We start from the raw sequence: 17538 nt of genomic DNA, 5'->3' as shown, positions 1-17538 counted from the left end.
TGAATACTAATGTACAGGCAGCCTGCTAGGAATCGAGTGTACCCACCATGGCCCACGGAACACGGAAAGACATTATCCTGGGTTTCAGCTGAGCAGCGGCACAAGCGACGCTGTTCAAACATGCCGGACCGCCGTGCCGCGCGCGGTAATTAAACGTCCTTAGCAGGGCGTCTACAGACAATCAAGATGAGCATGTGACAAATGGAGACTGAGGTGTCAGTCAGGGCATCGTGCAGCTGAAGGAGTCAATGAGGAGGTGACATGAAGCTCGAGGGGACTGACGGGGAGATGAGAGAGAGGGAGCGTGCAGGAGAGCCATGCAGTTAATAACGTTAGAGGAGGAAGAGGAGGATGAGGAGGAGGATCGGTGAAGCGTGATTGGCTTTCGGTGACAGACAGAGCTGTACGTACCCAGAAATAGCTTCTTAGGGATTTTGAGTTCCTCGTCCTTACTGTCTGTCGCTTCAGACACAAAGCAAAACAAAGGAAGAGAAGAGAGACAGAAAACAAGCTTGGTTTCTTTGCGTGTAGTAATCCCAAGAAGACCCACAAGAGGAAATTAATAACATCCTGCAATTTTTATAACAGAAGCAGCAGCCAACAAACCGATGGTTGTCTGTGTACATTGTGTGTGCGTGTGTGGAGTGTTTTAAATAAATGTAAACGAGTTTCGGCAGAGTTACATGCAAGTTGTCATAAACACATAACACATATAATTTAATATGAAAAATGCATGCAGATTAGATATAAACACATGTAGTTTGAGAACTGGTTCAACAAATATGAGGTCCAGCACACTTTTTATCAGAAGAATACTTGACACAAGTTGGCCAGTTGAGAGGAACCGGCAAGGCTAAACTCTGTGTACTGTAAAGTTTATGCAATAGGTTTTGTATTTCTGTATGAGGATTTTACATGGTTCATATAAAAACTGCTCTATTAATTCTAAATCAAGCTGAGCACACAGGGACCAAATCTGACTTGAGGACTGTAAGTGCTTTCTATGCACTCCTAGTCACATGCAAGGCTTCAAATACGCAATCGCTTAACTCTGAAACGGAGTTAAGCATGGATTACTTTAACTGTAAAATAGCGGGCGGTATTAAAGGGGTTTCGTTTTCATTTCTTCATCACTCAATCCCCAAATGAAAAACAACAGGAAACAACAAACCAAGACACCAGTATGCCTCCTCCAAGCCACACTTTCATTTAGATACTGAGAATAAGGAAACAAAATCTAACCTTTCAGAGTTCTGCTAGAGAACAAAATAATAGCAACCAGATAAGAAATCACACATACACATAAATGGTAAATACATTATATAAAAAGCCTATGTGCAAACATATAATGAGACCAAACCATGGGCGGTTTTCTAAACTTTCATGAAAGACAGCAGCAATCAGTTCTTCTCCTCTGCTTTTAATTTCCCACCATTCAGGAGGCCCGGTAGTCTTAGTCGGCCCATCACGTTGCCCCCCCTTTGTCAATTTGGCGTAGAGCACACTTGTGTTCAATCTGCAGTCAGTGCGTTGGCAGACTTCATGAGCAGCTTCTTGACTGACCAAAGAAGTCATGATGATGGGGGGAAACAAAACTGTGTGAAAACAGAACTGTGTGTACTGAAAGGACTTGGGTTTCATCTAAATCTCAGACCTGGTCTCGAGGTCCATACAGTGTATGCGGGTCTTCATTTAATTAATCAGCTTTGATTGATCTCTTCATTTAATACCTTCGGTAAAAATGTATAGACTGTTAGCTTAGTCTTTACTCATACAAAGCAAGTGCCCATCTAACTGCTCTTCAAACTCACACATGACTTAAGTATAATAGATTAATGAAGTGATGACAAGGGTCAGCATTCACTTAACAAATCAATCAACAATGACTGACAAAGCTCTAATGCACTAAAACCCGGGAAAACACAGGAGCCAGTTTGAGCAATACTGCTGTAGAACATGGAAGAATGTGAGGCTGAATCAGATTTGTTTATGCTACGTAAGGTTAAAAGCTCAAAATATAATTCTTCAAAATGCAGATTCCTAGTACTCGGTGGCTCGGCAGCAGTGGTGCAGTTCAGTGTGGCAACAGTCTGGCTATTGACAGAGGAAGTTCATTCACAGAAGAGCATTGCGGCCCAGGAACCAGACGGGCTGAGCCGATGCAGATGGCTAAAGCTGCTCTAAGCTCTCGTCCTGCCTCTCCACTCCAGGGGGCGTTCGGAGACCTTGGCACTAGTACGCTATGGCATTATGGGAACGGTAAACTAAAGGCGGGCGTGGTTAGTGGGATGGAAAATACCGCGCTCAGTAAAACGGCAGGTTCCACCAGAGCGGGCAAATCCGGCCCACTCCCCAGGAGCGCGACACAGAGCCGGCGGTACACAGCGGCCAGCCGTTTGGTAAACGGTTTTCAGCAGGGCTCCATTTCCTCCAGCCTGCGCACAAATCCTCACATAACACTACAGCCCTAAACAAGGCTTTAACACAGACTGATGCCCGCACTGACCGGGTCAATTCGGGAATTAAATTCAGCTTCGAGAGCTCATTCCTGACTTAATCTTACTTGGAATTTGGGTCATTCTGCATGAAATCAAAATAAAATCTGCATAAATGCAAAAATCAAAATGGGATGACAGCCAAAAAGATACTTTATTGCAATGATGCTCAGTGCTGGTCCTTGAGAGCCACAGAGCCTGTGGTTTTTTGTTTTTGCCTTAAGATCAGTAACTGATTCAGACCCTAGAAACCAGGCAAGCCGAGTTAGACGCGTAATCAGCTGCTTTAGCTGACCAGTTGTTTTGCTACTGTGGACTGCCGGGTAAGAAAAGCCAGCAGACCCTGTGACTCTGCAGGACTAGGATTAAGGATCACTGCTTTACTGATTTCATCAGTTTCCATGTGACAGTGAAATACTTTTGTGTTGAGTGGTCACTGTCACACTTCTCTTTTTAGAGGGGATTTCATTGAAGACTGGATTAATTTCTTTGTTGACTGTTAACTTTCCTAAAAAATAAATTTTATTTAAACATACCACCTAGTGATCCTTTACATTTTGACCTCTTGAACTTTTGTATGGAGGACTTTCAGTCTTATAAGCCTTTTTCTATCTCTCAAATGAACTCAGAAAGACATCAGATTTTCTGAGTTTAAAAAAAGAGCAGAATTTGGAAAGCATATGTAGAGCGGGTGGAATCAAACTAGCAATGTCAAAAGTGAATGTGGGAACAGAACACAGGACAGACAACGTGAGTTAATAATCTGTGCTGAGCAAAACAGGCAAGATACCGACAAATTCAAGGTTACCTAGAAGGCGGGACTAACCTATGACAGGTCAGCTACTCAACTTCAAAGGGAGTACAAAGGATAAAAAGTCATTGAAATAATATGAAATACAGTCAGGTACAAAATGTAATTTCTTTATATTGTGTTAATGTAAAACCTTATTTTCCTCCTCATTTTTCTCCCTAGTTTGGATTCGCTAACAGAGCTGCTGCAGTGGGTGTGTGAACTCAATACAGTCACCCAAGGGCCAGTGTCTACTGTGTAGCCTACATTATTTGAAAAACATGGGTGTGAACACCTTTTTGTTTTCTGACCCCAGGCTGTGCAACACCCAGTCTAGGTGTTACTAACAGTTGCTGGCTGTTAGTGGACATGTTATGTGAGCTCATAGGTGCATGCAGTAAGCCTACAGGTGCTAGAACAGTCAGGACAAGCATATGGTCTGAGTGCAGCCATTATCTAGGCCGTATTTCCTAATTACACAGAGGAAGGTATGCATGAGAAGTTGTTCAACTATGAATTACCTAGGGAAAAAAGGTTCTGCGGAACTGCTAGTGCATGTGGCTGCTGGAAAAACATTTCCAGGGTAATCATTGCAACGCTGACAGTGCATAAACAAGCAGGTCAAATGGGATAAAGCAAAAGAGCAGGTGAGACTACACTGCTTGCTGTAGGTATAAACTGACTGCTATAAACTGAAGGTATCTTGACTGACAAAAAATAGGCGTACTACCATTTCAAGTAAGAACGGACAAAAACAGGCCTATATCAAAATCCTGTACTCTGGCGTGGGCCATCCAGCCTTCCTTGTTCAATTGTATCAAGTGCTGTACAGCATGACCAACATTTATTGTGTGCATACACTCCTGGGCAAAAGAAAATGGGCCAAGTCAAAAATGGAAAAGGTTAAGCTTTTAATGGTCTTAATAACAAATCATTGGTCAGAAAATTAGCAAGAATTAAACAAATACACTCCTGAGGCCTCCTGCGCCACCATTTGCTCGTTTACTTTTGCTGCAGTGAACTGTTTGGGGAAAAGCTAGAAATAGGGAAATTGACTTATACAGTAGACAAATTAACATAATGTCATGCGTCATGTTTTGTATTTGGTTGCATATCATTTGCATGCCATGACTTCCTGATGTCTGTGACCTATCAACATCTTCAGAGTCTGGATATCTTATTATCAGGTTATCCTACAAGCGAGACAAAAACTCTTTGCATTTGAATGGATCTCTATGGGAATTGGGGGGTTGGACTAGATTCAGCTGTAAATTATGCTGATACAGTATGGAACACATTTGTTGGCTAAATGGCTTTAAGTCATCAAGGGTCCAAGGTATCAAATGAGCCTCAAACCACCATGCTGCTGCCAGATATGCAGTAGATACTACAAGCATTGTTTCTCCTGATTAATTTTCCTGTTGAACTCAATTAAATATTCAAAAACATATCTTGCCCAGGAGTGTACATACTTCACATCTTTCCAAATTCATATCTATTTTCATCTGACAAGTTGTTGAAAAGGTGGACCTTTTCTCAAAATTCATAATAGTGAGAAACTACTCTTCTACATTTGATTACAACATCGCCATCTCAACACCCCCTTCCACACTAAAGGTCTCAAAAACAAAATAATAATAAAATAAAAACAAGGTAGCTGCTTAAAAGATGCTAATGACAATTTATACTGCTGTTGTTATGGTGGGGGAGGGAAAGTTTACAATAAATAGCATAATCATGGGAAACAATTAAAAAGTTAACAACCACAACAACATACTGTAATTCACTTTTTTCAGACTTTGACCCCTGTCCCCACCCATCCCTGCCAAAACCCATCACGGTCTCATCCTACAGCTGCTGTTCTGTATTAAACAGAATGCGGTCAGGAAAGTGTCACTTCTGCAGAAAACAATTTTTGAAAGCAATGACTGCATGTTGTCTACAGTAGATATTTAATGGAAATACCCCAAAATTTACAGGAAAAAATGAACTCATCAGATCATACATTTCATGTTTTTTAAGACTATTTACTGTGAAAAGTACATATATTCAAATAGATACTACCGTTATCTGTAATGCCTTTATGGATTACACCTGAAGAAAGGAAACGTGGTCGTTTGTGCATTTTAAAACCATGGATAGTGGTCAATGAACCCATAATGACGAACACTGAGGAGAAAATTTGAAGGAATTACGTTATTCTTTTACAGAGGAAGTTGTTACCCTGCACTAAAAGATGCCACTAACAATGGGGCAAGGGCTCACATGTACATACTGGTGGGGGGGGGGGCGTTTGTTGAAACCCATCACGGAGCATAGACCTTATCTAGGCTAACTGCATGTGCTGCTTGTGTAATCGCACAGAGGCACACCGCTGTGTTGTAAAGCCATAAAGAGGGCCAAGACTGACCTATGAAGGAGCGGCGCTTGGTGTTGAGTTCAGTGGCCACACGGACATTGGTGCAGAGGTTCAGCATGATCAGCATGGTGATTATCATTATGATACTCTGCCACAGCAGGGGCGTCTCAAAGTACCTGCCGAACCTGTGGAAGGAAGGTAGAGGAGAGTGTTGGAACAAATGGAACTCGAGGAAAAAAGACATGGTCAGCAATAGTCAACGGGAAATCGCTACAGTTCTTGAATTGCCGCCTACTTGGTGACAGCCACACCATATCCAGACCTACACTAGAGAATTCATACAGGCCTTTTTTGGCTGTTATACTAACTGCTCCACACAGCACCAGATGTGGACACAGACCTTCAAAAAAATCACATTCTTTTAAGTCAGGTGCGTAAGAGTATGGTAAAAATTGTATCCGTTTAGATAAGAGGCTCCTCCACCTGTGTTTACAAGGTGATTCAGATAACACTGATCCAGCATGCCATTCCAGTCCCTATCTGCCAACAACCTGGAATGAACTGGAACTTGTCCCTGACATCTTTCCAAAGGAAATACTGAACCCCTGAATGAAAACATAATGCTACTTAATATGACATAAGGGGCTAAATACATTTTTAAGGTCTGTTAAAACCAGCACCCGTCAGATAATTCACCACAGTCAGGGCTCCAATTGATCTCTCAAAATCCAACTGAATCAATGACACACATCCTTCATATTCTGCTAATTGATGCCAGAAAGCTCTAGCACAGGAACAGCACTGGCCACATGTAGCCCTGTGGATTAAAAAGGCATACGCTAGCTTGCCCAAAAACTCATCTTCTCATCAGTGCTGTGAGGCGTGGGCTACTGCAATCAAACTGCCAGCAATTTCCCACAGAATTTGAGAGAGTATTACAAAGTTACAAAAGTTCCAAGCACCACCACTTTTAGAAACGCAAAAATCTTACCTTTATTATCAACAACATAATAGAATCCACCTTTACTCTTTGGGTAAATATTACATACATGAAATTATTAATACATTGATTGATTAATTCATTTTAATGTTTCTTTAGCATACTACATAAATTTGACCACCAAAAATAATTGTTGCCCTTCACCCTAGGAAGACAACAACAGACTATTAGTTTAACTTGTGAGCATAGAAACTTTTCGTTAGCAACACAAGAAAGCAAATTGTGTGCCTTCTATACAAAAAAATAACCAAACACTATCAAGTGAAAGTATTTTGTTCTTGCATTTGCAAGTGGAACTCTTCTTACAATGTTCACTAATGAACAAGATAACTGGAATGCCAGAACCAAAAATGAATGAGAAGCCACCTGTAGACTGGTATAAAACAAAAATGAGTGAGTTAAGTAGCTAGCATCAGAAACTGAAATAAAATTTAGACATCTCACTTCTCTTCCGCCATGTGTGACAGTCACATTCAGGACCAAATTTATGCTCACATACGTTGCTTCTTAAATCTTACGAATTTCAATCACAAAACCTGCACTCATGCAGGTTTGACTGATTTTTATATGCAGTCACAGGCCATTCCTTTCCCCAGCAAACATCACTTAAGCTTTCTCATACTCCACATTATAATATATCATGCATATGATTGTTGAAACCTGATATATGTATATGAGGCTTTCATATTGAAGATGAAGCCTACCTAATGGAGATACAGTCAAGATAAACATAAATTTGGACAATGTTTTACTGGAAACAGAGAATGTTATGTCAGAAACATTAACAATACTTAAAGTAAATTTTTCGCCCAAGATAGCCACTGTATATGCTACACAGCAGAGAAAACTGAAAATCAGGGGTTAGCCCTCTGTAAATCCAGACAATATTAACTAGAATCCATCAATCTTCAAAGACTGATTATGCAATATTATACCTACAAACATTAAGCATTAAATCAGCCTCTTAATGCTTCATGGGGCAACGGGCAGGTTTGTGCAAAGGATAAGGAAAATGGTAAAATGACAATAAGTGGAAATCTATGACAAAAGCTTGCGCTCAAACCTGTTCCTTGAAATTATTTGGACTCAACATGAGACAATGGGCAGGTGTAAAGTGATAGGTCTGCTACAATACAGAGAGGTGACAAAGGTTTATCCATTGACAATGACCAACACTGCTGGATTTTACACTGGTTTGCCAGGCAAGGCAGGTTAGGCTACATAATTGTGTCAATTGGCCTCAATCAGCAAGTAAATAAACTAGCTTACTGAAATACAGTAAAGTTACATCCGAGTTACATGGAACTTCCACTGTTAAAATATAACTTCACCTTGACTTGCGGGGTTGTTGTGCACAGTTAGTCTACATACACAGTCGACACAGAACTCACGTGATATTAAATAACACTTACCTAAAAAATATCCTTAAAATGTTGGCCACCAATAGGACTAGGCATACATAGATGGAAAATCCTTCGGCATTCTGTGTTCGTCGGATGTCCCGGTATTGGGGTATATACGGAACTACCCCACCAAACACCATGGCACCAGCTGCGACCCATGATACTAACTGATTGAGTACATACATGAGCTGTTGAAACAACTCATCTTCCATTTTGAAGGGGTTATCAAAATAATATCTAACTTCTAAAAAGTTCTGGAAAGTTAACTTCCAGATTATCCTTCCAAAGCACTACTGAGGCTGTTCAGGCAAGCTAGCTAACCACGTCAATCGTTTCCGTGCCCTCCTCACTGGCAGATATATTAAATGTACCAGTTAGCATATCAATAAACTGGTTGCCCTTGATTGGTTCTGCCTAGTCGCATCACATTTATTTGAAATACCCCCAGCAAAATTACTCGAAACTCCCAATTTGTAGCGCTCTGGTTTAACAAATTACAATTAAGAGTCAAGATATGGACGTCATCGCATAACTGCCACGCCACCACCACATCCTGGATGGTAGCTAGCCAACGTTATTTAGCAACAAAAGTAGAACTGCACCCGAAACTGAACTAGACAATGTAGTAATTCGCTAACATTAACTAGTTACACGTCATGCAATACATGTCCCACCAAGAACTAATGATGCAAAAGTATTATAGCTTGCTCACGTTCTCATTCTGAAAGGAATAACGTTATAGATACTAAGTAGACAGTTCACTAGCTACGATGGCTATTTATGCTATTACTCAATTATGTTAGCTAATTTAGCTGCCAGTGACCACAACTAGCTATAAAACAGAACCTATTCCCAATTAAGAAAGAATAACAACTGATGTTACTCTTAGATAGCTAAAGAGGTACAGAAATTCAACGAACCCGCTACCTGGCTACATTTCCAACATTTTATTTTCATTGGCTGGCAAGCTAGCTAGCTGTATTTCAGCTGCTTAAGATTCATCCGATCATTTGCTATCCAGAGAAGCCACAATGGCGACATTAATTTACAGTTTCCATTAAATCGCCCAAATACGACAATCATAGATAGTCATCCTCTTATTAGACCTTAACGTACTGGCAACACTCCTTCACAACAGCATCTCCTGAAAAGCTAACGCTGCATTGAAAGTGCTCATCAAAGGCAGGGAAGCCCCACACCTACACAACTGGCTCTGCATTGTATTGAGCCCAGCTGCAGCGCTTCCGTAGTACGTATTAATGACGCCACACTCCAGGCTTGTCAAGGAAGGATCGCTTTTACACGGTCCTAAATTGTGTTGTGTTAGCTACAATTACAATGACTGGTTAAAATTTCAATATAAGCTACACAAATTATTAAATAATATCGAATCAAATAAGATGAATATATTTTAATGCAGACTGCTGAAAAATAAAAAAACAATTTTGAACACTAAAATGTGTTAGGCTAGCAAATTCCAAATATTTATAACGACCCCTTTAAATTTGCTTTTCTGACCATGGTGAGTGAAAGGGAAAAATATCCAGAAAGCAACGTATTACAATACGCATTTATAGGGATATGGACAACGGTGGAGATTGAACTAACAAGCAGTGGATATGATAGTTAACCATAGCTTGTGTGAGTCACGAAAACGCTTGGGGAAAGCTGTTAGTTAGCAAATAAAGCGCAGTTGAGTAGTCTACGTGTACAGCTGCTAACTGGAGGGTTAAACGAAGCTGTAACTTCACATTCATCGAAGGGGAACGCCTTATAGTTTACCTGTGAATCCAGGCTGAAGGCAAGAAGTGAGAACTATAATACAAATCATGGTTTTACAGTAGCAGTTTGTGGAAGTGATACATTTTAACTGACCATTTCTGGCAAAATTGAGGGTGGACGAATTCCAGACAACATGAAAGATGTTCTAAAATCAAAAGCGTTCAGCAGATTCTGTGTTGCGCATTTTCATCGCATTGTCAGGACCTTGTTTGTTTTGGCCTAATTATTAAAATCGCTCACAGAAGCCAACAAGGTAGGTGTTGTTGGGTGTTGAATGAGTAAACTTCCCTTTGAGCAATTCGTTGAGCAATAACTGTCGTTAGCAGGTATAGTTGTATATTTACTGGGCACTGACACTGACCTGAACTTGGATCCACTGGACAGGGAGGTGCTACAATGACAGAAACTAACTCCAAAGCAGCACAAGATTTAACAGACTTCGTAAGTAAAGTTATATTTGTACAGACTAGTTTATTTACAGCAGAAATGAACTGTTAAATTCACTGTGGTTTAAAAAAAAAAACCCACACCGCCCCGAATTAACCTTTGGGTAAAATGCTTATTGTTAAATAAACTCTGAGTAGGCTCCTAGGCCTACATTTTACTGTGATAGAGTAGGCTAGGCCTACATATCCCGTCATGTAAACTCTGCTAAAGAGTTTAAAGAACACTGAATACACTGAATATTAACTCTGTTATGAGTTTAAAGAACACTGAATATACTGTCTGAACATACTCTTTGGACGTGTAATATTAATAAATTCATTGTTGATAACACAGTTAGCTACAGTTTGGTATTTAGCAGATGCTCTTATCCAGAGAGCGACTTCGGAAGTAGCACAGCATTAGGGGTGAGCATTCAACACTACCAGGGTTAATGATTAACATCGAAGTGCCATGAAAACAGTTAGTGCATTAACAGTAAGTAGTAGACTACAGAACATACGTATTTTCTAGTGCAAAGCAAAATACATTTATAAATCCAACGTAATACAAAGTAATAAATAGGAGTGCATCACATTACCTTAACACTAGGGCCCAAGTGTATAGGATGGACTATATGTCAGATACTGTAGCTGGGAGTGAGGTGTTGCTTGAAGTCGAATTGAAATAGAAAGTTAATTCTACAACATAAATAAAACAAACTTTTATTACCCAAATAACTGGATAGCAGTAGGCAGTATTTGTATGTCTGCATTTTACATTCCCACATTTATTGTTCACTTGTCTCATTCCTCCTATGCAGATGGAAACAAAGATGCAAGATGTTCAGAACAAATTTCAGGCTATGTCCGATAAGTTAGTATCAAAAAATATCCTTTGAAAATGTCATAGCTTCCAAATCAAATATGCTTGGTTTAAATCCGCACCTGTCCTTAATGATGGATAAGAAATAGAAGTGAATGTATTTTTTCCTTGCAAAAAGTTAATTCTAGTCAATACCAACTCACAATCTATGTTTTTGATGGAAAAATGACCTTTAATTTTGAGTCAGAATTTATGAGAAATGTTGATTGAATTTGAGGTATAATTGCAATCCTTCCATTTTATTAGTGCAGCTGTATTGATCTGTCCTCAGCAGCTGTGGCCTGTTGTAGCTTGTAGCATGATGAGTTCAATGGCTTGACCCTCATATTAATGCATGCACCTTGTGTCCACAGGGTCAAAAATGACCCACCCTCAACCTAACCCCTGTAATAAGGCCTCTTCATTGAACCCTCAATCAATATTTTTTTGTGGAGAGGATAAATCATCAATAAATAGGTGAATAACTGTTTTCCTTCTTCACAGTCTGGGGAGACTGTATTTCTTCAGTCTACACCACTGGTTTTTACTACAAAAAACATGCCAAACATCATAATAGATTTTTTTTGCTGTAACAGATGTGTGGTGCTTAACTTTGATTATGACTTCTGATTTAATTACTGCAAGGCTAAAAAAGACTCCTAAGACAACCTTCATATCCTGGCGGAGCACTGCTTTTATATAACAAAATAAAAATGGCGATGTTTAACTTTTTATAATGGTAGGGTAACTCCAGGAAAAACCTTCAAATTTCATGCTGAATATTTTAATTTTGGGGGGTATTCACTGCTGTTAAACTACGGCCCGTTTTGACCCTGAGGACACCACAAGGGTTAAGGTCAGCAAATAAATATGGATGATGTGATCTTTAACATGTGTACTGGATGAAATGGGAACTCGCATTGACAACCTGGAGAAGAATGTTGCTGATCTCATGACACAGGCAGGGATGGAGAAGCCTCAAACTTCAAAATGACTTTTAAGGTAATATCACACATTAGAAATCAGAAATGATGTTGGTTCATTTAAAATATTGTTGGACCTAATTGCTTCCATTCCTTTAGCATATACTTGCTTAATTTTGTGCCTTTTTTTTAGTTATAATAAATGCTCATAAATTGCCCCAAAAAGCAATTTCTTCTATTTTCATGCTTTTCCAACTGAAGGGTTAATTATTAGGTATAATTTGTTCATTAGACAAATATGTGCTTACCTATATGGTATAGTTTTCTCGCCTTTTGCGTGGACCATGTCCACAAATGTGCACCATGGGCCAAGAGTGTGATGGTAGTGGGATTGTTGTGGTGATGTAAGCGGAAAGTGGACGACTTAAAACACAAATGGAGGAACCTGTTAATATAAGCTTGCCTGAAGCATCTTGCTGTGGGTATACGCTACATTTTATGAGGTCTGACTGGTGTGGTAAGGACGTAAAGGCAGGAAACGTAGGTCATGGGTCTGGGCATAAGCACCCATTTAAATGAACATTCCACAATACCAACCACTGGGGACACTTGGTTAAACCTACACAGGAGAGGACAGTGCGCCTTCCACTGGTCCCCACTTACCTCAGTTTGATAAAACAGAAATATTAAAGTGGGGTAAGCCAGTATACTGGGAATAGTGGAGTAAAAGAGGACTTCATTTGTTAATATTTACAATGAATGTGCAAAACGCTTATGTATGTTTGTTGTTTTCTGAAAAAACCATTAATAAAAAGTTCAAAAATAAGCGAGCAACAAGACATTAGTGTTCATAATTTGTTGTAGACCCATACCTTACATTGCTAAGTACACCCTTCTGAAATTATGGTTCATAATTGAGTGAATGTAGTATTTTTTTGTGTGGCATTAATATACATTAATGACTGATTGAAAGAAAGCTTATGTAGTCTTTATTTGAACACGTCAGAATAAGCAAAATATAATGAATTAAAAATTAATTAACAGATGTCAAAAATAATTTTGGAATTTTTCCTAAATAGAAATGTTTTGGTGAGATACTAGAATAGACAAGTTCTTCAATCTGGGCCTTTTTTTGCAGGTGGTCTTGGAGCCAAATTCAGTGACCTTAAGGTAAAATGTGTTGCATTATATTTGCATCCAAATGGAATTCCTGACTCCAGTTTCTTCACATACACCTTAATTTCAAACCTTTTGTCCCTGCAGTTGAGAACATTCAAGAATGTACTCTACGAAATGCTCTTTATTCCATTTTCAGAAGACAAGAAGAACGAAGACGCCACAGTGCTCCATTTTTTGTTAATAATGTGGTTTGAGCAGGTGGAGCATTCCTCATGAAACCAAGAAGAAAATAACGATTCAGTTCATCAGTTTCATCTCATCATGAAGGCTACACCATTGCTAGGGCTGATGGAGCTAAAATTGATTATTTTTGTATGGAAAAAGACTCCCCCCCCCATGCTGAAGTCACTTTAGGAAATGAATAAAACCATTTAATGATTAAAAAACATTGCTTAGAATGGTTCTTGATGCTCTTCATTGTAAAATGAGAATATACACATACAATATACACCAAAACACATTAGCATAACATGTCAAAATTATACATCACTTCAGTGATTACTGAAGTGATGTATAATTACTTTACAGGTTACTGTGGATAACACAACTGTAACAAAACAATGGACAAACAGATCTTCAAACAGTACTAAAATGCAGAATTACCTCAAACACAAAAATGTTCAATTCAATCCATTTTAAAAGGAACAAAAATCTGAAGTGATGTCCTTATCCTGATAGGCAATTTCAAGTTATTTGTGCATTATGAACAAGCTATTTCTTTTAAGAAAAGTCAATCCACAGTCCTGCTTCTCCAAAGTTCAATATCCAAGGCCAATTGTCCAAGGTGTCTCAAGCATGGATATTTCCAAGCACCACATAGAACAAGGGGGTGGCATGAATTAATATCTGTATTTGGTTGAGTAGTCTTTTGGAGAGACAACCAGACCTCTTCCTTTTCGTGCACCCCTGTATACCGTCTCCACAATATCAATCATCTCCTGCTTATCCTCCATTGTCCAGTTTATCTTGTTGTTATTACCCGTGCCCAAGTCAATCATGATGTGTTTGTTCCTGGATTAATGAAGAGAATCATGAGGTTAATGACTTTGGAGTTTCAGGTTAATTCGAAGACTGCCATGACATTTAACTGTACTGTGGATGCACACCATAACATTAGCCGCTGATGTTATGTTATGTTTTTCACCGTACAATTTAGATTCAATGTGCACACTTTACTCCAGGTGAAATGTTTTAATCCAATTCATTGAACAAAAATGATGTGAAGAATTCAGTAATCTGCTCTTAAATGCACATAATTTGAATAATTAAAGCACTCAAACACTTCCTTTGGCTTCTGGTTCATCCTTGGGGCCTTTTGAGAGACACCAATAAAGATTATGCCAAAAACATGCCTTCTCGCTCTCAAAGAAATACTTTCATAAATGTTAGAAATAATTGCCACTAACCTGAAAAAGAACATGACTGTGCAAGGGTCGTACAGCTCATACATCTTGTTGAAATCTGGCACCTCTGTGATGTCCACCAGATAAATGACAGCAAAGTTTTTCACCTGAAAAAAATTAGAAGGACATCAAAGAAAGTATCTGTACATAAAGCAGTAGTTTGATATATACTGTACACTAAAGGTTGCAACTTTTCTTGTAACTCAGTGGTAACCCTGTTCTTGGAGATCTACCATCCTGTTAGTTTTCATTTCAGCTCTAATTTGGCACACAATGAGATAGTCTAGCTGTTGAATGAGGTGTACTTTGTTAGGGTTGTCGTGAAAACCAACAGGACAGCAGATCTTCAGGAACAGGGTTGGTTGCCACTGTTGTAACTGATGTCACTACAGCTTGGTGACAATGTTGATTGAAACCTCAGTTACCCTGGTGTGTTCAGCTAAAGTCCGTTTTGTAGTTAGGCTACAGCTAACTCAAGTAAAATATTAAATAATGGCTCTTATAACAAGGACAAACCATGTACAAAGATTTGATAATGAACTGACCAACGAGGTAATAATAACTTTAGCATTACCTTCTCAGCGATGCTGTACAACACTTCATCCATTTTCATGCAAGTCGGGTCCCAGTCATGGCCGAAACGAATGACTAGAACACGATCCTCCTCAGAGAGGATGGCTTGATCCACTTGCCATCCATTGTGGAGATGTGGGAGCATGTACGACATTTTGAAAATTCAAATGTCGTTTTCCTGAATAAACCGAACAGAAACGTACGATTTATTTAGCCAGCACTTATCAGTAAACCTAAGGTGGTTGTTCAAAAAGCCAGATACCCTTAACTTTGCCAAACGAATATTGGTTAGTCTACACTAATAACATTAGCTAACAAGCTAGCTAGCTTATGTGATAACTTGAGTTGATGATCAGTCGCCAAACGAGAAGGCACTCAAACAACCTGTAGGCTATCACTTAAGCTATATTACTGCCAAATTCAGAAAGTAATGCCCCTGAATTCTCCCAATGGTTATAGTTGGCAAAGCTAGCTGCTTAGCTGCGTTAAAATTAGCTTAGCACTACATAATATTAGCTGAGTTAGCTAGCTAGACAACTGCTGACATTTATAGAACGCAGGTAGCTAGGTCTAACGTTATGCTACTACCAAGCTAGAAAACTAAGGCTCACAACTTAAGACGCAATATCTTACCGTGCTAATAAATATTAAAATCCGGAAATATATTGCTGATTAACTTTTTTTTTTTCCTTCAACAAACCACCTCATCCAGTAGCAAACAAATTTCGACGTTATTTGCTCGGTTGTAATGGCGTTTCAGCAAGTCTGCCGCTGGTCCATGCCTTGCGTCATAGGAAGGCGACAAAAAAGTGTTGGGTGCACTTACAGTTCATTGGTTGGGTGTAATGTTGCGGCCAAGGCCATGCGATATTTGTAACACAGCAGCTAACTACAATTTATTTATTGCATTGTACTAAAATCTATCTGCCATATATAAGGATATTTCATCTAACAAAATATATTTAGAGTGGTTGTGATTGAGGTGAACCCTGTCAGGATCCACCAGTAAAGAACTATGTAAGTTCTAGTGAATGCCTTTCTGCCCTCATACTTTTAAGATACAGAAAGGAAGCAAAACACCTATGGATAAAAGCCCAGGAAATATGATAAAGGTATAACGTGATTATAAATCCCTGACACAGAGGCACTGCACATGGGATAATTTTACGAAAGGAGTAATTATGTGCTTTAGGGCAGGAGTAGTAGTTTAAGGGGAATATATTTGTATTTTTGTGTGGAGATTATTAGTAAGGAGAAACTTAGGTCACGTAGAGAAAAATCCAGGCCTGATGCAGAGCTGGATATTCACCAGACAGAAGACAAATGATGGGCTGGTCTGTTCTTACCATCATACACTGAACTCCATAATGTTTGGGACAAATACTTTTTATTTTTCTTGATTTGGCTCTGTATTTCAGTTTTTGATTAGTGATAAAACAGTTCCCACGTGGTCAAAGTGCACATTCTCAATTTTTATTAAATTATATATTTTCAAATACATTTTGGTTTCGCCATATAGAAATGACAGTACTTTTTATACATAGACAAATTACTTCACAGGTGATTATCCAGTTATGCTCAATTGCTTACTTAGTGCAGTTATAAGAGCTTTCAGTGTCTAGTCTTGATTCTTGGCTTTTTGCTTTTTGAATCTGTTATGAATTTTGTGAACATGAAGACCAAAGTTGTGCCAATGAAATTCAAGGAAGATATTATGAGGCTGAGAAGGTGGTGGGAGTGTTATGGTTTGGTCATGTATGACTGCCACAGGTATTGGCTCACTTGACTTCATAGATAATGTAACTGATGATAGCAGCAGCAGAATGAATTCTGAAGCATAAAGAAGCAACTTATCTGCCATAACACCCCCCACCAGCATGTTTCACAGATGAGGGAGAGAGCAGTGCTTTGGATCCTGAGCAGTTCCTATTGGCCTCCATATTTGCTCTTGCCATCACTCTGATACAAATGTATAAATATATGGCCATAAATAAAAGCTGAGAATGTGCACTTCAATCACGTGAATTGTTTGATTACAAATAAAAAATTGTGGAGTACAGAGCCAAATTAATTTTTTTTTAAAATCTTTAGCCCAAACATTATAGCACTCACTGTAACATGCATATGTCCCAAATGGGAGGACTATATATAAAAAGTGCTGCAGTTTCTAAACGAAACCAAAACGTATAATACTTTTTAACACAAAAACAAATAACAAATCGAGAAAAAATGTTGTTCTCCCAAACATTATGGAGTTTACAGTATATTCTTGATCTCTTCCATTTCTAATCCACAGATAAAATGAGAACCACATCTGGAGTACTGTATTTTGATTTGAAACTTC

At 38.9% G+C, this 17538-nt stretch overlaps 3 protein-coding genes across 13 annotated transcripts in view; 1 reads left to right on the top strand and 2 right to left on the bottom strand.

The window, feature by feature from the left end:
- The window catches only part of LOC118233270 (solute carrier family 66 member 2), a 37777-nt gene extending 28470 nt beyond the window's left edge, over positions 1-9307 (bottom strand). Inside the window, exons 1-3 of one of the 2 annotated variants that reach the window (XM_035428780.1) lie at positions 8057-9307; positions 5696-5829; positions 412-462 (exon numbers count right to left, since the gene is read on the bottom strand). In XM_035428780.1, the coding sequence (XP_035284671.1) occupies positions 412-462; positions 5696-5829; positions 8057-8259 (388 nt within the window). In that variant the 5' untranslated portion in view covers positions 8260-9307. The remainder of the gene's footprint in view (positions 1-411; positions 463-5695; positions 5830-8056) is intronic. The other variant, XM_035428781.1, reaches the window with a different exon arrangement.
- Positions 9308-9550: 243 nt separating this feature from the next.
- On the top strand, positions 9551-13604 carry LOC118233272 (heat shock factor-binding protein 1). Of its 10 annotated transcripts, none has more exons than XM_035428785.1 (6): positions 9551-9855; positions 10156-10270; positions 11076-11142; positions 12016-12118; positions 13178-13209; positions 13303-13604. In XM_035428785.1, the coding sequence occupies exons 2-4, from the start codon at positions 10226-10228 to the stop codon at positions 12108-12110; spliced, it is 207 nt and encodes a 68-aa protein (XP_035284676.1). In that variant the 5' UTR covers positions 9551-9855; positions 10156-10225; the 3' UTR covers positions 12111-12118; positions 13178-13209; positions 13303-13604. The 10 variants fall into 10 exon arrangements, with proteins under 10 accessions (XP_035284676.1, XP_035284685.1, XP_035284683.1 ...); XM_035428792.1 differs by having other exon boundaries at positions 9555-9855; positions 10214-10270; XM_035428786.1 differs by having other exon boundaries at positions 9556-10082; positions 10214-10270.
- txnl4a (thioredoxin-like 4A) lies at positions 13006-15991 on the bottom strand. Its single transcript, XM_035428782.1, has 4 exons — positions 15828-15991; positions 15196-15372; positions 14625-14728; positions 13006-14229 (listed from the first exon to the last, which is right to left on the bottom strand). The coding sequence occupies exons 2-4, from the start codon at positions 15346-15348 to the stop codon at positions 14058-14060; spliced, it is 429 nt and encodes a 142-aa protein (XP_035284673.1). The 5' UTR covers positions 15349-15372; positions 15828-15991; the 3' UTR covers positions 13006-14057.
- Positions 15992-17538: the final 1547 nt, after the last annotated feature.

This window comes from Anguilla anguilla, chromosome 8, assembly GCF_013347855.1.
Source record: "Anguilla anguilla isolate fAngAng1 chromosome 8, fAngAng1.pri, whole genome shotgun sequence".
Taxonomy (NCBI): domain Eukaryota; kingdom Metazoa; phylum Chordata; class Actinopteri; order Anguilliformes; family Anguillidae; genus Anguilla; species Anguilla anguilla.
This window is presented reverse-complemented; position numbering and strand designations above follow the sequence as displayed.